Source organism: Furipterus horrens, unplaced genomic scaffold (genome assembly GCF_987537825.1).
Source record: "Furipterus horrens unplaced genomic scaffold, mFurHor1.1.pri manual_scaffold_3, whole genome shotgun sequence".
Classification (NCBI taxonomy): Eukaryota; Metazoa; Chordata; class Mammalia; order Chiroptera; family Furipteridae; genus Furipterus; species Furipterus horrens.
Window position 1 is genome coordinate 29913088 of NW_028327173.1, and position 26867 is coordinate 29939954.

Here is a 26867-nt window from a genome sequence, read left to right on the forward strand (position 1 = left end):
AACGTTGTTCACATACAGCAGTGGCCTCATATCCAGCAGCTTCAAACAGCCTCATGCTCAGTCCCTGTAGCCATGTGCATATACAGTGAGGGTGTCAGAGGTACTTCAGTGACAATTAGCCACACTGGTGGCCTTGAGCCCAGAGCAGCCTGGAACAAGCTCTAACCCTTACCCTTCCTGACAGTGTCAGGTACAGCACACCCTGGTCCACACATACCCAGGGTCTCGTTTCCCCGACTTTATTCAGCGGCACATTCACAACGGAGGATAGGGTAGACACAAGGTGGGGCCTGATCTGTCCTGGAGCCCTGGGGGCACCACACACCATGCACTACAGATAGGAGGGGGCACGGGGGCGCTTCGTGACCCCAGCAGAAGCCTGTGTACCAGGGAGGAGGCAGTGAGTGCCTGGGTTGCCCTAGCCCAGGCCCATAATGGGAGGGGCTGATTCTGGGCTGAGGTGGAGGGATGGGGCCACAAAGTATCTGCTCAGGAGGGACCAAGTGGCCAAGCCCTTACCTGGGGTGCAAGCCCACAGGGCAGGCTGGGGGACACTGGGCATAGAGCTGTGCCACTCTCCCTTTCCCTTTCTGGAGGGAGAGGAGGGTTCTGGGCTGGGCCAAGCAGCTACCCTGTACTGCCCCATCCTGTCCTCGGCCAATCAGAACGGCTTCGATGTCTGCTTGAAGATGAAGCCTCGATATGCAAGTGTCTTCATGATGTTGGCAATGTTCTTGCAGTCATCTAAAAAGGGGAAGAGAAGACACTTAGATGGACCCCAGATCCTTCCCCTTCATGCCCATGGGTGCTCTTACATGGGTCGGGTGAGAAGCAGGGTCAGATTCAGGAGCCACAGACTAAACCAGGGGGTCCCATCCCCTTGTGGCAGCATCTTGAGCTTTAGGTTTGGCTGGTTGATGCTGGCCCAGCAGGAAGCCTGGTCTCAGTGCTTCTCAGTCCCATAATTCATGCTGGAAATTGGCCGGCATGTCCCACCCCGGCCCCAGCAGTGATGTATGGGCGCCGTCGCAGTAAGAAAAAGGCAGAGTAAATGTGTAATTTCTCCCTTGACGGCCCCCGGCCGCTGGGCGATCCTTCTTGTTGCCGCCGCGTGGGGACGGCCTGTCCGCCACACTCCGTCTTCCCGCCACCCGCCTTGATGTCTCCATTTCATTACTGTGCGGCCATTCATCACGCCCACAGCCAGGGTGACTTTGCCAGCACTTGTGTGTGTGGGAGATGTGGCCCAGGCCATAATCACTGGTGACAAGGCACAAGCCTTGGCACTTCCGAGCCAGGGCCCTGGATGACACGTGCCCTGAGCCCGAGGCTTATGTGCTCAAACAGCAACCTGACTGGACACCTGCTCCTGTGCAGCCCCAGACTGGTGGGGAGGGTCCAGGTTTGCAGCTCTGTAATGCCCTGGCCAGCAGCTTCCTACTGGATACACCGGAACCTAAGTCCTGCTTCTTACAGCCCAGTGGGCTCAAAGCTGGTGCTGCTCAGGCTTTAGCCCTGTCTGGTTATATCTCAGCTTAAATATGTCTGTCTGCCCGACTCTGTCCTGGCAATTTCACCAGTATAGTTCCCCATGCTCAAAACTGTCCCAGACCCCTGGTGGCCATAGAAAGGAGTGCTCCAGGGCATCAGTATCGTGGACATGGCTAGGATGTGTTCTGTCACCACCAGCAGGAGGTACAACTGCCCAGAGCTTGTCCCACTTTAGTACACCTAGGACTTAAATGGCCCAAGTGCCTGGGTTTTTCTTTTCCGCTGTCCAGAGCAGCCAACTCCTCATCCCTTCACTGGCCTCTCCTCCCACCGCTCTTCCACCTCCCACAGATGCTTCTGGGCCATAACCAGGGCCTCAGCTGCCACCAACCCTCATGGGATCGATGGCTCTGATGGCAGAAGTACTGTACATCAATATCATAATCAGAAATGTGTGGGGTGGTAAGGTCAAGGTGGGGTCAGGCTTCCACAGCTGTCAAGGACCAACCCCTTTCCACTGAGCCACTGAGTCCCCCAACCTGTCATTACCAGGACCTGAGACTAGGAAAGGGGGTCCACCAGGGCTAGAAAGTTGTAGGAGGGTGGTAAGTCCCTGGTCAGCCCAGGGTCAGTATCATTAGCCCGATGCCAGCTCTGGGTCCCTGCGTAGGCCATACAAGTCACACAGGGCCCTGTCTTGCAGAGCTCAACATGAATGTGTTGATGGTGGATGTGAGCATGGAGAGGTGACCCAGGACTGAGACACAGGGGCACCTTGTTCTTCCACGGACTCTGGAGGTCATGAGGGTTGGTCTGAGGCAGAATAAAGGGAAGACAGATGGGTAGGTAGTGGCGGCCATGGCAACTCCAGACGTGACCCACGCCTGTGGTTTATGGGCCGGACACGCGCCCCGCTCATCTGAGGCCCCGTCATTTGTCTCCCTTAGTGTGCGTGCCCGTGCTGTGGGGGGGTGGGGGGGTGGAGGGAGGGGACTGTGACAGGAGGAGGTAGGCATTTGACAGGAAGGGGAGTGGGGCAGGAGGGTTGTGCAGGAGGAGCAGGGGTGGGACCTGGGCAGGAAGAACCCTGGGAGCGGGTACGGCTCATGATAGGGCCCAGGGCTTGATAGGGTGATTTTCTTCCCAGAGAAGTCTGGTCTTGTCCTATCCTTCCTGTCTCCTGCACTCTGGGGACCATAGCCGCTCTGCATATTAAGAATAAGTCCCCTCGTTATCTGCAATTACCCAGCAGCCACACACCTCATTTCTTCCAGCAGAAAAGAAAATTAGTTTTCTATTGACTTCATCTGGCTCCTCCCTCACTGCTGGACAAACTGCTCAATCTGCCTCCCCTGGCCCAAGAGAAAGTGCCCAGCCCCTCCCCCCAGGTCACCAGCCATCCAGAGGGCAAGCACTGACCTCCCACCTGTGCCTGGCCCTGAGCTGGGAGAAGACACATGTGCCCAGTCTCTGTCCTTGACCTCTCCCAACTCTACACATGAGATGGCTTCATCCACATCCAGAGCTTCAGCTGCCCCTGAGGAGCACTGTCTCCAGCCTGGAGCTCTTTTCCGAGCTCCAGACCACAGATCCAAATGCTGGAACATCTCTTTCTAGATAATCCAATCAAACTCAAAATGTCCAGTAATAAACTGATTTTCTTCCCCAAACCTCTTGACTCCCTTGTGTTCCCTATCCCAGTGAAAGGAACCTCAAACGCCCAAATAAGAAACCTGAGAGTCAGGCTTGACACCTTGCCTTCTCCCTTGCTCCCCAACCCAATCATGCATGAACTACAGTTTTAATCTTATTTTCTGTCTAATAATCTACTTCCCATCATTCTGGCAGTCACCCCCCCCCCCTTGGCAGCCCATCATTTCTTGCTTTTACAATAACTTGTCCTCTTTCCCCTCTAATCCATTCTCGTTGCCTTACTGACCTTTCTCACACAGATCGGATCACATCCTTTTCTCTATTTAAAGTCCTAACCTCTGTATTCCACTTACTGTTTTCTGAAAATGACAAAGTAAGTTCTGGAGTTAGACCTGTTTGTAGCCTTAACTTTGCCCACTGGCTGCATCCCTGCAGTGAGTAGTTTCTCTGAACTTCAGTTTCCTCCATTGGGGTGACAACGGATGCTGCCTCGGAGTTATGAGGATTGATCAGGTGATGCACCCCTGTGTCTTTGTTCTCTTCGGAACGCCTCTTCCCTTCTTGAAGGGAAGGCAAGGATGCTAGCTTTCTGGTAACCCAATGGTGAGAAAGTATATACTGAACAATCTATGGCATAGTGACATAGGGGCCGGCAAACTTGATGAAACCAACTGTCACTCACTCCACCAACTTGGACTTACTGGTCCTGTTTACTGGGGATTGTGGAGTCTAAGCGGCTGCAACTGGTCTGCTACAATGAAGAAAGAGACTCAGACTGGGGGAGCACTTGCTTCAGTTCACCCAGCAAGTCAGTGGCACGGTAGTTATGGGCTTCTAGTACCAGCTTTTTCCAACCCTTGAAGCCTTCATAAGAGTCAGTGCAACCTACTTGTGATTAGTTTACCCAGTCAATGGCACAGTTAGAAAACGAGGAAACTGGGCAGCAGCAGCACAGAGATGGAGCTGGGTCTTTTAATAGGCCATACGATCAGAGAGAGACAGCAGTAGGGTGAGCCTGGTGACAACATGGCCTCTCGGAGTCCTTTGCTTTGAAGCCCTGGGCCACCTGGATCACAGGCCCATCTTTTGGCACCTCTCACTGAGCTACCGAGGTGAGCCTAAAGCTATTACGGGTGGGGGACCAGAGCGGGCAGGCCACAGCGCTTGTACTCACATTGAAGGCCTCTGAGAATAAGTCTTCCTCACTTCCAGATTCTAGAAGTCTAACCTGTTTGAAGTTCCTGCAGGATTGGTTGTCAACTTGTGAAAAAATGATCCTCTTCTTTTTATGAGCATTAACATTCTTAACGTTGGAAATATTTTTATATTGCCAAGACCATAATGGGAGGGGGTACAACGGTATAAATCCCTCAGAGAGGTGAGTGGAGCTGATGCCTAACAAAGGATCAGCTTGTTGGCTGGGCCCACGGGTAGCCCTGTGTCTGCCTAGCAAAGGAGCTGCCAGTGGAAGGGGGCTCAGATCACTCAGGACACCCAGTGAGAGCTCACAGAGGGCAACACCTGAGGCTGACATGCTCCAGGTAGCTGCCCTTGTCTGGGGCAGGAAGCAGGGCCTGGGCGAGGGGCACGCCCAGGAGGGAAGGGGCCAAAGGAATGTCTTGGAGGGTCATTCATTTGTGCACTCATTCATTCAGCACACCTTCTATGTGCAGGGTGCACACGGGCCATAGTGGGCACTGGCTGTACAGGCTGTGTAGCTCCCGGCCTTCAAAGAGCTCAGATGGACCTGTAGGTGGTGCAGTGTGAACAGTGCTATGAGAAAAAGAGGCACAGAAAAGATATCCCATTCAGTCTGAGGATCAGGAAAGGCTTCCTGGGAGGACAAAGTTAAGCAGAGGTTTGAGGGGCATGTGGGAGGGGCTTGTCAACAAGCTGGGGTTGAAGTAGGGGAAGTGTCCTTGCATTGTGAACAGCATATGCATTCTAGAGGGGAAATGTGGAGTGTCGAAAAAAATTAAAGTTTAGCAGGTGGTTGAGGGGGGTGTGATGAAGAGTAAGAGGCAGGGGAGTGAGTGGAAAGAGATGAAGCTAGTGAGGTCAGCAGAGACTGGCTAGAAGAAACCCCAAATACTAAGCTAAGGAGCTTAAGTTTGTATTATTCTGGGAATGATGGGGAGATACATGTTTAAGGAGGAGCATCAACGGACCAGATCTGTGTTTCAGAATTTTCATTTGATTAACCCTCAAGGCAGACACCAATGAGCAGACTGTACAATGGTCCAGGCCAGGAATGGTGGCCAGAGCGAGGCCAGTGGTGGTGGAGACGGAGGCGGAGACCTATTGGTGATGTGGAGAAGTGGATGGAGGCAGGAGATTTTTAGGAAAGAGGGCAAACCTTAATGAGGGGATCAGAAGGGCTGGAGGAGGGAAGAGTCTAGGACCTCAGTGCCACTTGCTGAGATATGACAAACCAAGAGCAGGTGCAGATTTGAGGCAGTGATGAACTCAGCTCTGGATGAGGTGAAGTCTGAGGTTCCTATGGAACATGCAAACTTATCAGACATTTTCTTTATGGCTTCTAGGCTTTACATCTTGCTTTTACAAGGCCTTGTCTATCCCAGAGTTATTAGAAAAGGATCATATGTTTTATTCTAATACTTTCAGTTTTTATACTTAACTTTTTAAAGTGTCTGGAATTTATTTTGTATATGTGAGAAATAGAGGCTCTAACTTTATTTTTTCACGAGTGGACAGCCAGGTGTCCTATCACCATTGACTAAACTATCCGCACTTGCCCCACCCTTTGGAAATGGTACCTCTGTCATACATACAATTCCCATATGTGGGTCTATTGGAACCAGGAAAGAGAATGAATGTGAAACAATCAAAGAGGTAAAGGGAACATCAGGGGCAGCAGGGAGACAAGCTGATGACCTTATGAGAGGATGAGGCAGTGTGGCCCGAAGAAAGATTCAGACACAACCTGAGGCCTCCTGTCGAAAAGCTCAGCCTGGTAACATGCCTGACTAGTGATCTCCAGGAGCAGCTTGGAATGCGGCCAGAGCCAGTGAAGCAGGGACCAGCAAAGGCGGGGTGGCACCAACGCAAGGAGCAGGAACCATGGTGAGCATGAGAGCGAGAACCCTGAGTGTATAGATGCTCTAGAGCAGCGGTTCTCAACCTGTGGGTCGTGACCCCTTTGGGGGTCGAACGACCCTTTCACAGGGGTCACCTAAGATCATTGGAAAACACATATATAATTACATATTGTTGTTGTGATTAATCACTATGCTTTCATTATGTTCAATTTGTAACAATGAAAATACATCCTGCATATCAGATATTTACATTACGATTCATAACAGTAGCAAAATTACAGTTATGAAGTAGCAACGAAAATAATCTTATGGTGGGGGTCACCACAACATGAGGAACTGTATTAAAGGGTCGTGGCATTAGGAAGGTTGAGCACCACTACTCTAGAAAGTCGCTTTATCCCCACATCTTCCTGTCTGTCTGGACATCTTGGCAGCAGCATGCCTGAGGGCAAAGGGCCAGTGGGTCAGTCCCAGCCTGCTGGACATAGGACTGACAGATTAAGGGTATCCCCAGCTCCATAGGAGACATACGCATACTAAAAAAATTGTTATTGTTTATTTGAAATTCTGATTTAACTGGTGTCCTATATTTTTATTTGCTCAATTGGCAACTCTATGCTGAGAAGATGGGCAGAGGTGGGTGGGTGGTGATGTCAAGGTAGTGAATGTAGGACTGAACAATCAGAGGGACCCTGTATATCCTCACATTCTGGGTTCGAATCCAAACTCCACCAGTTAATAACTGTGTGAACTTAAGCAAGTTACTGTACTTTATTTAACCTCTCTGGTTTCGATTCCTTCTCTAAAATGGGAATAAAAATGATAATTATAGCAATTACGCCCCTTAAAGGGTTGTTAAAAAGATGAAATGAGCTTTTATTTGTGAAGTGCTTAAGACAGTGTCCGGGTTAGTTATTATACTGTTGTTATTCTAATAATATCCAATAAAATACTGTTATTCTAACAGTACCATTCTGATATTTTTTTTTGTTTCTTGTTGCAGACATGGCCCACAGTCCTCTAGGCTCCCAGACAGCACCACCTTGGCCCACCTAATATGCCCCCTCCAGATAGAGACTCCATCTCTCCACAGACACTGCTCCCTCAGCTCCCTCACACTCTCCCCAGGCAGGGTCCTCAGAGCCTCGGCTCCAAAGTGACCCCTTCTTCAGGGTCCCTCCTCACCCCCCTCCATCCCACCGAGGTGCCTGGAGGTGCCACAGGGCTGATGGTGAAGGATGACGGTGGTTCCACAATAAGGGGAAAAGGCAATTTCATCTTGATTAGCAGGCTATTTCTCTCTCCATAATAAGCGCGCTCCAAATAATTAGCGTGTTTTACGTAATAATGAAATTACAGAAATGCAGTCCACTTATTCAAACAACTCACCATTACCATATTTTTAAATATTAGACTTAATTAGAGTTTATCACTTCAGAGAAGTATGCGGACCGAAGATGTTTTTAAAAAAATCCTCATAAAGTGTTTATTAAGCGCTGGTAAAGCTGGGATAATGATGTGTTTGGAAATTAAGGCAATCAAACACTTACCGCCACTCCTGGAGGCCGGGCATGGAAATGAGGCCATTACACGCCCATTACCCGCCAGCTCACAGCCACTTGGGGGGTGGGGAGAGGATGCGCCTGGCCGAGAGGGCAGAGTGCCTGGAAACGCCTGTGCCAACATCCCACAACAGGCTGACCAGTAAGCACAGCATCAAACCTCTCCTATCACTTACATCACATATGGCCATTAGGAGCCCAACTCAGACTTGGCCAGGCAAATGACTAGACTGGTCCCAAAAGCCAAAGAAGACACCTAAGACTGACCCAGATCCGGACTCCCAGGCCTGACAGATTATTCAAATAATCTGTGCAAAGTGGGGATAGAAGTGAGAGGAGGTGGAGGCTGAGGAAGCTGCAGTCCTAGAGCAGGTGGCCCCTCCCCACTCTGGGCCACACAGGAAGGGGCAGCTAGAGTGGCGGGAAAGGTGCTAGGACGAAGACGGAGAACTGTGTTGGGAGCCTAAGATGCTGAGGAGCTGAGGGGCCAGGCTTGGAACCCACCTGGGGATACAGAGCGGGAGCGGGGAAAGGAGGCAAGAAGGGTGGCAGAAGGGCTGGTGGCTCCAGGCCCCATTTATCCCGGTGAATAACTAATTCCAGAATTTATAGTGCTGGGTTTTTGTTCTGTGGCCATTTATATCTGCAAGGGGAGGAAATGAAGAGGCAGCGCGGACGCCACATCTTTCTGTGTTATTGCTTGTCTGCCATTTGCAAATCATTATTAATTGTGGGCCCTGGTGGCGGGCTGGGTGGGGGCCGGGCTGGGTACATCCACATAGCTCTTCATCAAGGACCCCAGCCGCTGCCCCAGAGAGCCAATTACCCCGCCCTGATTGGGATCAGATAAAGAGGGAATTTTTACAAATTAGGGAATAAATAGAATTTCCACACAGGGCGCGGGCAGGACCTGAGAGGCTGTAATGAAAAACCATCTGTCACCATCAGCGGCCTAGGCACGCAGCCCCAGCACTCCCTCCCCTTGTGGGCCTGCCCTTGCGCTCAGGGGCCTGGGTGCACAGGTCTAAGGATACCCCCAAGCCCTCCATGGCCCAGAAGCAGGGAGAGTCCTCCAGTGGGGTGCATACTCCCTTTGGGCTGGAGAGGCCTAGACCACAGCTTGGATACTGTTCCCAGTGCTGCCTTTCCCTGTCTCTGTCTGCCTCTCCCTCAGGGTCTTGACAAGGAGGAGACTGAGGCGGTCCTGAGAAAGGCCAGAGATGGGGACACAGGGCAAAGATGACATCCATGCCCCTACAGCTATGGCAGCCCGATGGCAGAGCCCCAGCCCTGTGGACCACTCACTCTGGGCTCCCATTAGCGCTCCTCCCCTTGGATCATTAAATATGTATATCTTATTACACGCCTTGTTAGAGTATCGAGCTCTATTGACTGATGATAAATCCTGAGCCTCGTCCTGGCCATAAATTTATCTGGAGATGATGAAGACTCAATAATCTAGTCAGGCAGATAATATCACCGGGCCTTAAAAAAGATCATTACATTATATGTCAGAATTAAAAGTGAAATACGCCGTAGTAACAGGGTGGCTGCTCTGGCCATTACAATGGGTGCCCACCTCCCCCCACTCGTTTCTAGCAAGGCCCCATCCAGGTAGAGGGGCCAAGAAGCCTCACCCTCCTCCTGGCTCTGGAATGCCATAGCTAGAAGTGCCAGAGGACAGCCAGATAAGCTAAAGCCAAGTGAAGGGGACCTGGCCAGGGAGGGTGGAAGGGTGAGGGGAAGAGGTGGGTACTGAGAACAGCTGAGCGCATCTGCCACACTGGGCAGCCAGCTCTGTCCCAACCAAGCTTCCGCCTGCCTTAACTTGCCCCTAAGGAGTCTCCTGGGTCCTTGTGTGGCTCCAACAGGAAAGTGGCAGGGCCTCACCCCCTTCCTGGATGGCCTAACCAAGCAGGGCAGATGCTTTCCAAAATGGGGAAAGTAGAAGTTGGGCTCCTTGCCTGTGCTGCCCCAGCCCCACGTGCCAGCAGCCTATCTGGAGAATTGTGAGCGAATGCTATCCATCCAGACCTTGGCCACCCTGAGACCTGCCTGTGAGAGCCTCTGCGTCCTGTCCTCTGGGAAGCCTGCTGCCAGCCCCTTGGTTCTCTGACCTCAGCACTAACGACCTTGTCCATTTTACCTTATTTCCACCACTGCCAGTCATACCCTCAACCTTCTTAACATCCTCTACTGCTCTTCCTTTGAAATATTAAATTCAAATATTCCTAGCTTCTGATGATAATACTTTTTCTTTCACCTCACTTGTAACCGTTTATACCTCTGCTTCTCCATATACATCACCCCTCCTGCCTTCACTTCTGTCTCTGTCCACTTTTCATTACTTACCCAGCAGCTCTTCCCCTTCTGCCAAGCTGGCAAGGCTACTGCTCCCTCACGTATGAGACCAGGGTGAATGCTTCATGGTCTGAGCCATTAGTGGTGACCCTATTCCCTTTGCCAGTCACTCATATGTTCTAGCTACTGAGCTAGGAGGGCAAGTTTGCTGAAAGATCTTCATGGAAAAAATGTTCACCCTTAAGAAAAGAAGCACTAGGGGGAAATAATCCTTGATATTCTGCTGGATGTTTTCATGTTTGCACACGCCTGAGACTGCAGAGGCCATCTTCCAACCTGGAGGGGAGTTAGCTTACTAAGAACTGAAGATCAAAAAAAGGAAAAAAATCTGGGTTCTTGATGATATTGCTGAGATGCTGAATTAACCAACCCGAGGGTCATTTCACCTACAAATTTTTGTGAGGTAATAAATGCTCTTATAATTTAAGATATTTTAAATTGTGTTTTCTTTTTCTGGTAGTCAAATGTACACCAACTGATACAGAATTTAGAGGCAGCAAAGAAAATGACATAACAAACGGACCCTATAATATAAACTTGGCTGAATATAGGAGGTAGAGCAAAGGGCAATAAGGACCCTGATATTTCAGGCCAGGAAGATGGTAACCCTTATCCTGTTCTCTCTATCATATGATCAAATTGTTTCCTGCTGTATCTCAGGATACAGGCCCTGTTACTAAAAAGGCGAAAAGAGTCAAGTTTAGATGGGAACAACCCATGTGAAAACGGGGAAGAAAATACAACTTGAACTTCAGTAAGAAAGGTTTTCTATGTCTGCAGCTTGCAAAAAAAAAAAAAGGCCCACAGGTCCACAGAGTCATCAAAGACTTGGGCTGCTTCTTTTTGCCCTGTCCTTCTCAGCATGTTGTTTCTAATTTCCAAGTTATGTCATGGTTTAAAACGGCTGCTGGAGCTCCAACCATCACATCCACATTTTAGGAAAGGGGAAGAAGGAAACAGCAAGAATAATGTATATCTAGCTGAGTCAATTCCTTTTAAGTATTGTTCTTGTAGGTCCCACACAACACTTCCTTTAATCTCAGTGGACAGAACTCAGAGACATAACCATGCCTAACTGTATGAGAAACTAAGAAAAACTAGTCTTTTAATTGGGTACACACTTATTATACAGGGGATCTGCCCCTTATTATACAGGGGATCTATTTAGTGAGGAAGAAGGACAATAGATATTGGGTGTATACAAAGGAATTTCTGTCCTAGCAACACTATGAACCCACCTCTCACTTTGGAACCTTGATTCCATGGTTCATCATTTCAATCCTTTCTTGCCAATATTTTCAACTCTCTTGCCCCCTTTTCCTTCCCTCACTCTTGCCCGGAAAAACCCAAACTCTGCCTTCTCGATGCCTGCATCTGGGTTGAGTGTGATTAGAGAAAATCACAACCATACAGATTCATGCCACTCAACAATCACAGTCATCGACCTCTACTGGGTGTATAAAACTGCCTAGCCAACCTGGTCAGTGTGCACGCTCTCTCTCCCTTTCTCCCCAGTGACAATCTCAAATTTTCTTCACCTGCCACAATCTCAAATGCCCTACCCCGAACATCACCCCTGCCCCTCCCCCACAAACTTGTCTTCTACTTCATAGGAAACACAGAAGCCACTCCTGCACCTGCGCCAGTTCTCCCCTCTCATCCTGATACAATACAAGAGAGCACCTGCCCCGACGTCACTTCTAAAGCTCATCCCTTCACCCTACCTGGGTCTGGAGTCCAGCCCCACTGCCTTTTAAGGGGCCTGCCATTATGAGAAACCCCAACAGTTTCTTCTGCACTGGTTCCTTTATATTAGCATGTAAATATATTAAGCTTCTCCCATCATTAAAAACATCATCCCTCTAATTCCCTTTCCCATGTGGCTAGTATCCGATCTCTCCTCCCTTTCACAGCCAGACTTCAGAGTTGTTAACACTCATGGTCTCATTTACCCACCTCCCACCCTGCAATCTGATTTCCCTCACCGCTGTTTTACCCAACTGCTTCCTCTAATGATCCCTTCGACCTCAAGGGGTGAAGTCCAGTGGAAGCCTCTCAGGTCTAGATGGATCTGACCCAATGGGCTGACGTTCTTCTCTTGGCTTCAGGGACAGCACCGTCTCTCTCCATCCAACCCTCCTCCAGCTCCTTTGTACACACACGCCTTCACTCCGGCCAGCCCTAAGGTGCGGGGGTTGCTCAGAGCTGTCATTGGCCCTCTTCCCTTCTCACTCTCTGCTCTCTCCCTGGGCAACCTTATCTACCACTGAGGTTTTAATCACCACATATTTTCCAATCATTTCTAAACCTACACCCTGACTACTACTATCCCAGTCCAGGCACCACCGTCTTTCATCTAGGTGACAGTAGTGCCCAGCCAATCTCCTCCATGGTGTCTGTCTAAACTGCAAACCTTGTAATTTCACTCCCTGTCTTAAAACCCTTCAATGATCCCAGAAGGACATTAGTGGAAGTACTGGTGAAATTCAATAAGGCCTTTAGTTAAGAGTATAGCATTAATGTTAATTTCCTAGTGCTGGTAATTGCACTGTGATTATATAAGATTTTAACACTAGGGAAAGCTAGGTAGCAGATACATAGCAACTTTTCTGCTAATGTAAAATTAGTTCAAAGTAAAAAGTTTGAGAGTTAATAATTAAAACAAACCCCCACCACCACCTCCAACAGAGCCTCGCTGCTCTCAGGACAGCATCCAAACTCCTTCAGAAAGTCCCGGGGATCTACCCAGGCTCCCCTCTGGGGCCCCGCCTGTCCCACTCTCCTGTTGGATGAGGCGGGGGGAGGGCTTCAGACTCTCTTGCCTCTTGGGTTTTCCTCATGCTCTTCCTCTGCCTGGAACGTCCCCCCTCCACTTCTCAGCTGGCGCTCCCCCTCATGCCTCAGGACCTGGGCTTGCTGTCATTGCCTGGGGTGCCTTAACTGCACTCCCGCATTTGTGTTAGGAACCCCTTCTATGTTTTTCCCCATTGTGATTGCCTGGGTCACCCCCTGCTACACCACAACCCCCTCAACGGCACTAATGTTAGAGGCCCCCAGTTTATATGTGTTAAATGGAAGGATGGAGAAAAAGAGGGGGAGGGGTGGGGTGACAAGATCACAGGTGAACCTGCTGCAGCCCTGATATTTGCTGCCCAAAGCCTAGACATGCCCTGAAAATCAGTCATGGTCCTGCCCTCAGCTTCTAAAGTGCCCTGGGGCTCCAGGCCCTTCCCCAGCTCCAATCCTTCCTAGTATCTAGGTTTCTTGAAAACCTGCCCTGCCAGGAGCCTGGCTGGGGTCCCAGTTCTCAGCAATCTGGCCAGCCTGTCCTGCAAACCTAGGCACTGGGGGCAGCAGTGGTGGTGCTGGGGCTCCCCAGTCCTGGCCAGTGATGCCCTGGAGAAGCGCTTGGCTATGCCTGGGGACTCAGACGGGCGCTGCCCTCCCCGAGCCCAGTCTCACCTGGTAAATATTTCATCCTCAAGCTGCTCAGCTAATCCCTATTAATTTCAATACCGCCGCCTTGCCTGGCTCAGCTCCCAATGCATTATTTATCCCCTTTGTTTGTTTGTCGCTAACAGGTGGGCCCCAGCGGAGGCGCTGACTGGGGACAAGCCCACTCCATCACAGTGTGGCTGTGAATTAATCATGAGGACTAATGGGAACCACCTCAGCTCCAGGCACTTCTCTATCCGCCTCTCCCTGCCCTGGCACACAGGGGTGGGCCAGGGCCATCTCAACTCAATTTAACTCAATTCAAAACAATACATTTTATTTACTATCTGCCTACATAAGTCAGATGCTATGTTATGCTTTGGGGATACAAGCTGAACAAAACAGATGTAAGTTCCTGCCCTCAGGGAACTTACAATCTACTGGGGGAGAGGCATTAAACAACTCATTTCTTAATTATGATTGTGACAGTGTATAAAGGGAGTGCCGGGTGCTGTGGCGTGCACAGGGGAATGAGGGAAGACTTCCCTGGGGAAGCGAACTTTGAGCTGTGCTCTGAAGGATGAGCAGGTATTAATTAGGCCAAGGGATGGGAAGAGGCTCCCAAGGGAAAAATGAATGTGGGAAATCTTAAGGGGGGAGAAGGCATGGCAAGTTCCAGGAAATGAGGGCAGGCATTGTGCCACAGTACAGGGAACGTGGGAGTGGCTTGAGAAGGCGAAGAGGAGACTACCCCTACACCCACAAGGCCCAGTGGGGGACGCTCTTCTCCCTGAACAACCAGCATCTGTCCCAGTGGATTATCATGGAGTCACCCAAATGCCCTGACACAAACACACACTCACGTCACCTCTGCCGAATTGAGTGACATCTGATTTCTTGACTTTGTGCTCATGGCTCCTGAGAGATGGCCAAGACCATTGACCTTCAACTGCACAGATAGGAAACTCTGGGGAGCATTTGGCCTGGGGGCCTCTGAGGGGCCTCTCAGCACTCTGAGGCTTCGGTAGGCCATGGCAGGGTGGCACAGGATCTGGCCCATGGCCCCTGAGGGGAGACCGGGCACAGTGTTGGGAACACTGACCCACATCAGCCACAAGCGCTCACACAGCTTCCTAGGAAGGGACTTTTGCTCGCCTCTGAAAACCCAGTGCTGGCCTAGGCACCCAGAAGACCTCAGCAAACACACATCTTCTGAATGAATGACCGAACAAAAGCGAGTGCCCAGCAGAAGTCTTTCACCCAGACATTCCCCTCAACACTCCCCTAAAGATTTAAGTAGACAACCAAGCTAACTTGTACTCAGGGTTCTACAGCACTTTCAAGTCCTCAGAATAAGCCCAAAGAGGTAGGAGCCATCATCAACCCTACATTGAAGGAGAAGAACCAGAGGCCCAGGATGGTGAATGACTTAGCCAGGACTCCCCACCTGGAAGAGATGAGCCTTAACTAGAATGAGGTCAGCTTATCTCCAGGCACCTGGCTCCAGCACATCCACAGATCCACCCCCTCTGTGGGTATTTCCCTAGGAATCTATTTTGGTGATTCCGAGAACAATCGTAACAGCACCTGGCTTATGAACCAAGTGCAGCTCTGCCAGGGCAGAGGCCTCACTGTGACATGGTTAGGGTTTGTAATTCTATTCCAAGTGGCCACTTTGAAAATCCATATGGCTTTAGGCTCCCCATACATCATGGTGTCAAGTTCTGGAACAGAGGCATCCATCGGCAGCTCCCAACACCATGGCTTGTGTGCCCACGTGCCTGATCCCACCCATGCACCTGCTCCCAGCTGTTCTGGCAACACTGCCCACCTTGTGCCAAAGCTCATGCTAGCTGCCTGCTTGGCCCAGCTTTATCCTTACCTCCACACTAGCCTGGCTGCTGGGCTCCAGCCCTGCCCCAGACACCTCCCCTGCCCTACCCAGACTCTACTTGCTCTCCCAGAGCTAGGTAGACAGCACAGAGGCAGCCTCGATAACTCGCTAACGTGCTGCCCACGCTGTTCTTAAAAATTTATGACTGTGCAACATGAAAAATCCGGCTGAGGAGCCGTCATTAGCGGCGTGGCCTCCCTCCCCCACCAGAGCCACCCTCATAAATTGAGATTTATGGTTGCGGCAGGCGGGTGGGGTGTGTGCAGGCAGTGAGGATGCTGTGGGGAGACAGGGAGAGACCGATGAGGCAGCGGTGGGGCCAGGGGCTCCCTCCTGCGGCAGCTCCAGTTTATCACAGTCTGCTGTGACACCTGCTGAGATAAGGCCTGGCTGGTGTCAGCACAGCAAGGATGCTAGTATCTGCTAGCAGTGGGACTGGTGAGGGAGGGGCCAATCCTGTGCCAATCACTGGCTCCTTCAGGTATAGGGCCAGTCCTGAGGTCCAGGTGCTAAGCAAAGGCCTCTTTTTTTTTTTCCTTCCCCATTTATTTACTTATCTATTTACTTATTTTTATCTATTTATCTATCAATCTATATATTTATTTATTTTTGCAAAGGCCTCTTTAGCAGGTTGATTTGGGGAAGGGGAAGGCTGGACCTGGGGAGGAAGCACCCTTCTGTTGGGGTCACAGGCCTGGGTCCCCAGAGTCAACTTCTCCAACCAGAAGCATCTAGGTTGGGCTGTGACTGTGGTATCCCAACTACAGAATTGAAGGGGGGGCAGGGATGGTGGAATAAGGATGCCAGGAACCTCCTCTTCCCTCTCTCTGGTAAGAAGGGCCAGTGGAGAGCCCAGACAGGCTGAGTGCATGTCCTGGACCCAGTCACTCAGCCTCCCCCCACGGAGGCCAGGCTGGGGCTGGAAAGAAAAGGAGGTGATCCCACAAACCCGCCCTCCCCCTCTGCAAGCCTTCCCTCTAACTTCCTCTTCCCTCCTCCCTGCTCACTTAGCCCTGTCAGCCAAGCCATTATGAAATTGGGGTTTCATTTACAGACTAATTAAACATTACAGCTTGTTCACAATTACAACGCGGGGATGAGGGAGTAACTAATTACGGAAGAAATGAGCTAACATTTATCTCTGCTCCCACCCTCCCTCTCCCCACTGCCCCCCCCCCCCCAATCTGGCTTCCTCCCACTCTGGTCAGTACCAGCTTGAAAGGCTTATTTTCTAGGACGGGGGACTGGAAGGACCCGGTCCCCACCCACCCTGGACACAAGATCTTACTGCAGTTTCCAGCTCCTCTGGGGGCGGGGCCCTGCCTAGGGGACGGTCAGGGCTTCTGCACAAGCCACTGTGAGTGTGACTAGAGTAGGACTCTGGGACAAAATGTGGGTTATGACATCTGGGCTGGGGGTAAGGGGACACTCTGCTTTGGTGTACGAGTGTGACATTACTGAGGGGCTCAATATACCTACCTGGTGGGGTGAGGTTTTGGTGTGACTGCTGCAGACAACTATGTGGGTGATGGGGTAGGAGCATGAATGAGTCATGCCCTTACCCAACCAACGCCACAACAGAACAGAAAAGAACTAGGTGGCTGCAGGAGGTGATGGTCAAAGCAGGCCTGGGATGTGGCCCTGGCAACCCCAGCCCCAAATCTCCTCTGGGAGGACCATTTGCTACCACCTCCCAAGCAAGAGAGGCAGAAGGGTTACCCTGCCCTGGGTCTCACCTTGGCCCTGCCCTCAGGCTGGCCTTGGCTACTGGCCAGATGCCCCGTGGGGGTCCAAGGAGCCTCAGGGGACCTGGGGGACCCCCTGTGGGCAAGAGTCCTGGGGTCTGGCTGGCCTGGTACAGAGTTTAATAATAGTAACAGTGAGAGTAAGCATTTCCATCCTTCCTGCCTTTGGGCAGAAGAAGAAAGGAAAGAGGAGGGAGAGGAGGGAGTGGAGGGAGCGGGCTGAAGGGAGGCTTTGAGGCCTCAGAACTCACATCAAACAGCCGGATCTGGGCCTAATTGTCTGACCCCTGCCCCTGCCTTCAATCAGCTCTGCGGCTCCCCGCCCGCCCCTCGCCTAACTAGCAGCCATGTTCTCCTCATTAGAACAAGCTCCCCTTGCACACGTGTCCCCGGACATGTCCCCAACACTCTCAGCTCCCAACCCCGCCAGGTGGGTTGGTACAGCTGGAACCCAGGGTTGGAGGGGCCTCTGGGACAGCTACACCCTCAGCCACCACAGCTGGCTGGCCTGAGCTGCAGGAGCCTAGATGCCAAGTACTGTGACACATCCCTGGGCAGGCTCAGCTGCTGGGAGCATTCTGTCATGTGCGTCCTTCTTGCTACAGCCCCGAGAGAGGGATGGATTTGAATCCTGTTCCCTTCTGTCTGGTTCAGCCTGGCAGGGGATCTGGTCTGGGTCAGGGTTTGCGCTCAGAGGCTATAAGCTGAAGGAACTTGTCTGCTGACTGTACAAGGATGGTTCCCTTAAATGGATCCAGGTGTGGCGATGTGTGAGTCTCTGGGGCTGGTGGCACAGCAGTGAAGCAGTGCAGCTTGCTGTGAAGAGCTCTGACCCTAGAGGGATGTATGTTTAAATTCCCGCTCTCCACCTCCTTCTGCTTCAGACTTGGGTGAATGACAACCTTCCTGAGCTTATTTCCTATCTGGTGACATCCCCTATCTCATAGGCTTTGGGAATTTAATGAGATAAAAGGCAAAGTCCTCTTTACTACATCTGACACTCAGCAAATGTTTTGGAAGGATACTGAGATAGATGGGGATTCGGACCAGACCTAACTGCCCTCTCTGTAGGCCACAGGCCTGCTCTTCCCAGCTGGAGTCTGGGCGCTGGTCAATAGCGTTAAGGACAGCAAGAGCAGTGAGGAAGGGCCCAGGGTCCCAGAGAACAGGGAGAACAGCTCATAGGGGCACAACTAATACCAGGGGCAGAAGCAGCTAGGCTGGAGCCTAAACTTGGAGGCAGGGATGGCACACAGCCGCAACAGGTGGGAGGGGCAGGGGCCCAGCTTAAGGACTGTCAGGGGCCGTTAGGTCAGATGAGGTAGGTCATTAGGACTGGTCCATGAGGCATGAAGTGCCCTATGAGCACTGTGGGCAAGGGAGAAGGCATGCTGGGAACACCACTGGAGTGCGGGCTGTCTAGGCTGCTCTGTGAATTCAGTCTTAGGGTACCGGGCCTGTGTGGGATTCGGGGAGAGGCCGGCATGGTCTGGGCGCTGACATTGTCTCTCACCTTAAACCAGTGGTAATGACTTGCAAATATTGATGAAAACGCAAACTAGAGAGATTGCGTTTTTCGGGAGTGAAGGTGGGGAGAGGGGATAAGGAGGGAAATAAACTGAAATGAAGTCCGGTTATCTCCCATCTGTGGCTGCTCCTAATCCCCCAGCCCAAAGGAATCCAATGCAGCCCCTTATCTGTCCTGTCAATCACTCCATCACCACCCAGTGCTTGGTGGGCACCACACGCCCTCACATACACTCAAGCACATGTTCACATGCACACACACGCACACACTCACGCTACCGACTCTTGCTCCAATACTCCCGCCCACCCCCAGCCCATTACTCCTCTGAGTAGGAGCAGCAAGCACACGGGTCCTGCCAGATGGATGCAATTTGCATAATATCAGCAGCGGAGGCTGCAAGATCACCAGGGGTCAGGGCGCTGACATCCCCGCACAGTCTATCTGCAAGTGCTAATTTGGCCAGCATTGATCTGTCTTTCTGATTTCTTTGTCATTTACGTCTGCGATGGTTTGACAGGAGATACAGAGAGAGACAAGGGGAGGCCGGGCTGGGGCCTGGGGCTAGGGAGGAAGGGAAACAAAGATTGTACTTCCCAGTGCACCACACACACAGAACACATACATACATAAACCAGAACCTTCTTCCATCCACCTGTCAGTCCACTCATCCATATGTCTATCCATCTTCCACCTGTGGCTGCTACTGAAGACTAGAGCACGGTGTCTGGCAAGGACCAAGTCCTCAGAAGTCCCTGGGGTTCCCAGGGTGCCAGCTCAGGGAGGAACGTGTGCACCCCTCCCTCCAAGCACTATCCAAGCAGGCCAGTGCGCACTCTCTGGATGCCTGGAGAGTTCTTCCTTCTCGTGGCTACCCACCCCCCTCACTTTCTTTGGGCCACACCACAAAAAAACAGACAGGAGTGGGGGTCGTGCTGGGGAAGCATGTACTCCAGCTGTCTCTGCAGCTTCTCCCTAATGCAGCTGTGCTGACTCCGCCCTCCCAGCCTGGAGGGTGGCTGAAGCAGGAGGGATATGGGGAAGCACCTCTCTGCCCCTGTAGGACAGCCGGGGAGACGGCGATCAGGTCTGCAGGGGTCTGGTATCTATTCCTCTCCACCATCTAGTCATCTGAACCCGACACTGGGCTCCTGCTAATTCTGAAGTCCTAGCTGAGCCACAAAGTCCTATATTATATCGTGTCTAAATGCTACATTCTGTTGAACCCTGGGCCACAGTCCCCAAATTCCTCCTTGCCTTGGGAGGAGGGTTCATTATAGGGATGAGAGATGTCATGGGGAAAGGGGAGGGGCAGAGAAGATCACAACTCTGGGAAGCAAGCGCCCACTGCCGAGAAGTGGACATGGGCAAGGGAGGCAGAGGGCTTGAGCCTTCCAAAGGTGAATGCTCTCTCCCACTGGCCACAGTAGCTGTCTTGGCCCCACCCCCTTTCCCTTGCCTACAGTTGCAGAGGCAGGGTGATCAGAAGGAACTCCCTGCTGGGCGAGAGGGGGGCTGGTGTTTGGTGTGTGCTAATCCTGGGCCTGAGGTCTTTAGAGGGACCCGGAGAACTTCAAGGAGGGAAAGGCAAAGCTGTACTGTAGATGAGCTCATTAGCCAGCACCCCCACACCCCTACTAAGAGGAGGAGGGCAGGTGGCCCAGGGAGCTGGCGGCAGAGGCGGCAGAGGCAGCAGAGAAAAGGCTGTCACTGTCCTTTCTTCCTTTTGGTACAAGAGTCTCCCTGAGCCAACGATTCTCCCGCAGTGACACCTCTCACGGGCGCTAATGAGATCCATGTCACAGAGCTAATACGCTCTGACTAGACTCTTGATAGACACCCCACTCCTTCAGGGGAGACCACAGGCCAGTACTGCCCTCCTGGGGCCAGACTCCCATCCTGCCAGCCCAGCTCTCTTGCCAAACTCTGCTAGACAACAAACTCCTGAGAGAGTCCACTTGTTGTCTGGCCATCCCGTCTTACCATGAGCCTCAGATGGACTCTCCTCAGTCCCTGAGCAGAGGGGTTAAGCAACCAGGGCAGGACCACCCAGCTGGGCATTAGGGAAGGTTAGTTATTCTCCCAGCCAGCTGAAACCAGAGGTTTATGGGGCTTCTTTGTCCCAACAACTGATGAGACTTTACCAACATTTCCTATTTCCTGTGCAGATTTCAAAACAAAAACAACAAAAAATGAACAAAAGAAAAAAGAAAAAAACAAACAAAAGAGGAAGCAAAGCAGGCCTGGGTCTTGCCCTTAGGGAGGTCAAATATGTGGGGCCTGATCATTACCAAACAAATTATAAGCAGGGCCTAAAGGCGTATTCTGTACACCCACACCAGGAAGGTGAGGCAAGGTTCCCAGAGGAGGGGATCCCTGGAAGATGTGGGTAGGTTTTCCTGAGCCAAGAGGTGGAGAGCAAACCCAACTCACAGAACAAGAACTGGCGGGTGGGAAGGAGGTCAGAGGCTGGTGGGTGCAGGGCCCTGGCTCTGAGAGTGACTACCGCAGAAGGGAAGGGATGGCAGTGCCTCCTCTCCTTTCTTCCTCGCTTGCTGCTACTGAAGCTCTGTCAAGGCCTCCATGTCTTACATGACACTGAAGAAAATGAGGGAGCTGAGCTTGTTTTCTTCCTCATTGTCTCTGCTGGTAGCATAAAGCTAGATACCAAAAAGGTACTTCCAGTTCAGCACAGTGGTAAGAACGCAGGCTTAGCATTTAGAAAGACCTGGGCTCTAACCCTCATTTCTCAATTCCACTGGCTGTGTGACCTCAGGCAAGTCACTAAACCAATTAAGCCTCAGTTTCCTAACCAATAAGATGGGAAGGATGATGCCTGCCTTCATTATACTGGTGTGAAAATTAAATTAGTTAACACAAAGTGTCCCCAAATAACGTGAGTGCTTGGCTGACCCTTGGCTGAAATGCGAGAAGGACCACACAGCACTCAGCAGTCCCTGGTGGTGGCTGCCTGCCTAGAGCCTTTGGCCCAAGTCAAGGAAGCTGACAGGGCCCACCAAACAGCCAGTTCTACATGCACGCAGTCCTTCCTCACCCACAACCCGCTCCAACACCACCTTGTCCACCAGGCTCACAAGGCCAAAAGCACTCCCCTTGACTGAGAGGCCATGCTAACAGCCCCAGGCGCCCTGTCCTCCCAGAGCTTCACTGCCTCCATCCCTGAGCCCTACCTCTCCCTCAGTCCCTGGGTCAAGCCATTACCCCATCTTGGACTATGCCTGTGAGCTCTGTGGGGGCTGGGCACTGTGTATGTCATCTTTACTAACATATTTCTAGCACTTACCACAGTTCCTGACACAAGGCAGGTGCAAGGTAAATGTTCACCGACCTGGTCCTCCATGTGCCTTCCCGTGCCTCCCTCTGCAGTTTCCCCTCACTAGTTCTCCATGCACATACTCTCTGGCTGCCCTAACTGAAGCCCAACTCTGTCCAGGTCACTCCTCTGCCTGAACATTCCCAACCCCCTCCTCAAACAGCTCAACCACCCACATCCATCCTGACGGCTCTCTCCCCTTCTATAGATGGATCTCCCTGCCCCTCCCATCAGCACACCCCTCCAGTACACCTGCTCCCTTGCTTTGTCAGCACCTCTACCACCCAATGCTCAGCATGAGTCCCTGTCAGGTAGGCCCCACAGGCTCCCCCTGCCACATATACCTTAGAAAGAGGCTCAGGATCATTGGTGGGACTAGTGTCATCGATGATTTGCACACTGAGCCACTGCCAGCCCCATGGCATTGTGGGAGAACCAAGCAGATCCTGGAGATGGCTAAGCTGTGGGATCTGCAGAACCCTTGCCCAGCATAACCAATGCTGCCTCACCCCCAGCCCCCAGTACACATGTCACTCCCCACTCCAGGCTGGCAGCTCCTCACAGAGTTAATTAGTACCATGTCACTGAGGACCAGCCTGAGTGGCCAGTGACAGGAGCTGACCCCTGACCCCAGGGCTGGGAAATAGTCCACATCAAACTCTTACAGCGCGACCCTTTTAGCACGCACAGTAACTCGGGGCACCGCCAGCTGAAGCTCATTAAAGCTGTCTCTTTGGCGCGAGGGCCATTAACCTCACTGCTCAAAACCCACACCTCCCATCCCCGCCTCTCCCAGCCCAATTAATGCCCTGTATCCTCCCTCCCTTCCAAGCACCCTCACCCACACCTCAGAGCCATCCAGGAGCTGGCAGGGCAGCCCTCTTCATTCAAAAATACAAAGACCAAAAGCCAGGAACCCCCAGGGTGCTCGAGTACCCACTGTGTGCCAGGCACTGCACAAGCCCTTCACACAGCTGACGTTCACTGAACCTTCCCAAGAGCTCTGAGGACAGTAGTGCTGTCCCTTGTCTAAGGTCATAGGACTCTGGGGGGTAGAACCAGGACTTCTTCTGGCTCCAAAGCCCTTACTCTGTTGTCCCCTGGGGCCCATCCAGATGGAAAAACCTCCTATGGAAAAGAAAGGAACACTTCAGAAGTCCTAACCCAGAATCAACATGGGTGAAGAGACAAGAGGGGCACCATTGAGTCCCAGGAGGCAGAGAAGAGTGGAAACGAGGAAGCCCTTCCTCTCAAGAACACCTTGGACAGATACACAAAAGCAGAGCACTTAGCTCAAGACTGTGCAGTTAAGACTGTGCAGTCCTGCCGGTTCCTCCCACTGGCCAGACTCAATTACAGGCAATTGCTCCTCCCCTGGACCAACGCAAGTCCTCTCACTGGTCCTCATTCTCTGGTCCCTCCCTTTGCCATCACTGTTTCATTGACCCATCCACTCACTTGTTCATCCATTCACCTATCTGCCTGAATTTACTGAGCACGTGTTAAGAACCAGTGTGTGTAGCATAAAGCGCCTCACTGATTCTGAATCAGAGCTCTGATCATGTCATCTTCTCACTCATGATATCCCTGTCTCATCAAAACCTCATGAGAGAGGTGATTCATACAGGCCCTTCTGGGTGACTGGGGTCTCCACTCCCCCTCCCACCACCCTCCCCCCTTCGCCCTTTCTCCTCTTCCCCTTTCCCTTTTCCCCTTGCTCCATGGGCCCTTGAGTTGGTCTGGGAGTTTCCTCTTCCCTCCAACCCTCTTCCCCCGCTTCCCTCAATAAACCTTGTGAGAAAAAAAAAGAAAAAAAAAGAAAAAAAAAACCTCACGAGAAGGAAGGTAAGGGTAAAAGTTGCATAATGGTGATGGAAGGAGGCATGACCTGGGGTGGTGCATGCACAATATAATATACAGATGACGTATGATAGAATTGCACACCTGAAACCTATATCATTTTATTAACCAATGTCACCCCAATAAATTCATTACAAAAGAAAAAACTCACAAGAAATCCACCCCCACCCCTTAACCTGGCATTCAAGGCCCACCTACTTCCCCATTGATTTCCTAGCAATTTCCTAATTGAAAGATCCTACTCCAGTCACTGGTGGATGTCTCGATGTGTCCTCTCAATATGCTAGGGTTCGTCATGCCCTCAGGCTTTATACACACACTTTCCCCTAAAGATAAAACCCTTTCCCATTTTTCTGCCTAGCAAACTCCTATGCAACGTTTAGGGATCCCCTGACTTAAGTGTCCTCTTCTCTACGAAACTTCCTGCCAACCTCCCAGGCATATCACCTTGCTAGGTTTGGGATCTCCTCTGGTTTGTATAGAACAGCAGTTGGGAGGGAACAGCAGTTGCTGTGGGGTACTCCCAAATTCTTCAGGCCCACTGACTGCTTCTTCTCCCCCCAACCCCCAACAAGAATGATCCAGGACGTCCAAGAATTCCATGAGATGTAAATGAAGGAGTAGAAACCACCTTGGCAACTGAGAACAGGGAAACCTCCCTTGGGACAGCCCAGGTGTTTCTATCACAGCCCTTAGTGCCCTGGGAGTCAAAGGCCCAGTTCAGTCTCTGTCTCCTCCCAGGATGTGAGCTCCCTGAGGACAAGAACTTCTACTCAGAATGCCCGGTGCCCACCAGGTGTCCGTGGAAAGGAAGAGGGGCTTGTCGTAGCAGGCAACTGGGTCCTTTCGGTATATCTTGCCAGTCCCCTCCCCTCAACATCTGATACCTCCCCAAAGGTGTGTAGGTTATGAGAATGTCATGGCACTATCCAAGAATACCCTTGTTTCTCCCCACTTGGAACAAAGAATATGCCTGCTTGAAAGCTTAAAAGCATTTGCATGCACGTGTGTGCACTTGCACACAAAATAAAGATACGCAGAAATGACAGACATACTTTCTGATGAATACACACACAAGCTAGCAGTTGCTTCCACATACAGACACGTGCCCTTAGAAAAACACACATATATTGTTACACACACGTAGCCCTTAGATATAAACATACGTGGGCACATATATATATATACCCTTACATGCAGCTGATGTTGTCAGATACATACACACACACAGACTTACAGACAGACACACATATCCCTACTGATAGATTGGAGGCTAGCAGAGCCTCCAGTGCCTAGAACCACAGCTGCTCTAGCCCCCTCCCAAGCAGTAATCCCCCTGAAGGTACACCCCCGCCTGGTACCCCAAGTGGCCCCTCCCAACCCAGGCACCGCTCAATGGAGGCTGCTGCTCCTGCGGGGGAGTCAATACCCTGTGGACGGAGCCATCGGTCAGAAGGACCCCGACTAATTAAAAGCTGGTGAGGTTTAAATAATTCATCTCCTTAACTCCCATTGATCGCCCAGTTTAGTGGCCACAGACTTGAAACAATATTAAACAGTCTCCTCCAGCTCCACAGGGGGTAGGTAAGCTGACATATGCCCAGTCCTCTGAGGACAGCACCCACCAGTGAAGCAGCCAGGGGCAGGGGCACCTTGGCTTGAATCCAAGGCCCAGAACCCAGCCTCCTCCTAAATACTATTTTGAGAGTCCCTTTCCAATGGTCTGGTTCCACTCCCCGTCACTGCACCCCCTTCCCCTGCTCTCCCAGTGATGGAGAGCACCCTCTGAGAGCACTGGGAGAGCCATGGAGCCCCTCTGTGTACCAGGGGACTGGGGCACGTGGGCAGGGGACTGACCGAGCTGCCAGGGGGACATGTGGAGGGACTGACCAATGCCGCTGTGGGGCCGGCCTATGTGTTGCAGGCTGAGGCCCTTGTTCATGTCTAGAAGTCCATTCTTGGGCCAGCAGCCCATGGCGAAGCTGTAAGCCTGGAAGACAGGAGGCAAGAATGGTTAACAGAGGCCCTGAGCCCTGAACCAACCCCATCACTCTCCCTCCCCCTACCAAATCTTCCCCCCAAGGGCTCACTTTCATCATACCACTTCATGAGAGTCCCCTCTCTATCCACCAGAAAACCCCTTCCTCCTCCAGAGCTCCCTCTCTCCTGGGCATCTCCCCATTAGAGGCCCCTGATCCCTCACTGGGTGCCCCCTCACCAGCTCCTCTAGAGAGCTCTCATTTACTAAGACCATCCTTGTCAGGACCCCTCCTCTCACCAGGTATCCCCTTTACCCTTAGATTCCTTCCTCTCCAGAGTCCCTAGCACTCTGCTGGGCCCCCTCCCCACAGTAGTACTGGCCACAGAGACTGGGGTCAGAAAGGACCTGCAGACCAATGTATTCAAACCTCACAGATAGGAAAACCAGAGTGAGAGGGGGCCAACCACCTGCCTGTGGTCAAGTTGCTTTTGAACCAGAGACAGACGAGGCTGTAGAAGGCTGAGTACCATGTAAAGTCACCTGGTTGACTCTAGCAGCTGTGAGGGGAGCACATGAAGAGTGTGTGTGTGTGTGTGTGTGTGTGTGTGTGTGTGTGTGTGTTAGGGGAAGCAGATCTCTGCTGAAGGTCAAGTGCTCACTTATGCATATTCAAAGCGGCCACCCATCGATCTGTACTTAATTGTTTTCCTGGGGTTGGGGAAGGAAGTGCTGGGGGCATCGATCTGCTCAGACCTCCAGCACTTCAATGCCCCCCTCCACCCACTACTCGGTCACCTGGCCACAGCCAACCTCCACGGGGAGTTGGGGGGGTAGGGCACATGGCAGGACAGGAATGGCACCCTCTCTTACAGTCCCTTACAGGTGTGATGACCTAATGTCACAGGTGAGGAAACTGAGATCCAGAAAGAAGAGAAACACAAGGGTTAGAACACTATTAAGTGGCCCA

The 26867-nt window shown here is 51.7% G+C and overlaps 1 protein-coding gene across 10 annotated transcripts in view; it reads right to left on the reverse strand.

Moving 5' to 3' along the window:
• Window positions 1–223: 223 nt before the first annotated feature.
• The window catches only part of ERI3 (ERI1 exoribonuclease family member 3), a 122730-nt gene continuing 96086 nt past the window's right edge, over window positions 224–26867 (reverse strand). For 6 of the 10 annotated variants that reach the window (XM_090269317.1, XM_090269314.1, XM_090269318.1 and 3 more), the window contains 2 exons: window positions 25777–25909; window positions 224–744 (listed from right to left, as the gene is read on the reverse strand). In XM_090269317.1, the coding sequence (XP_090125443.1) occupies window positions 662–744; window positions 25777–25909 (216 nt within the window). In that variant the 3' untranslated portion in view covers window positions 224–661. Of the gene's footprint in view, window positions 745–25776; window positions 25910–26867 lie in introns of those variants that run through there. The other 4 variants (XM_090269311.1, XM_090269319.1, XM_090269312.1 and 1 more) reach the window with 3 other exon arrangements.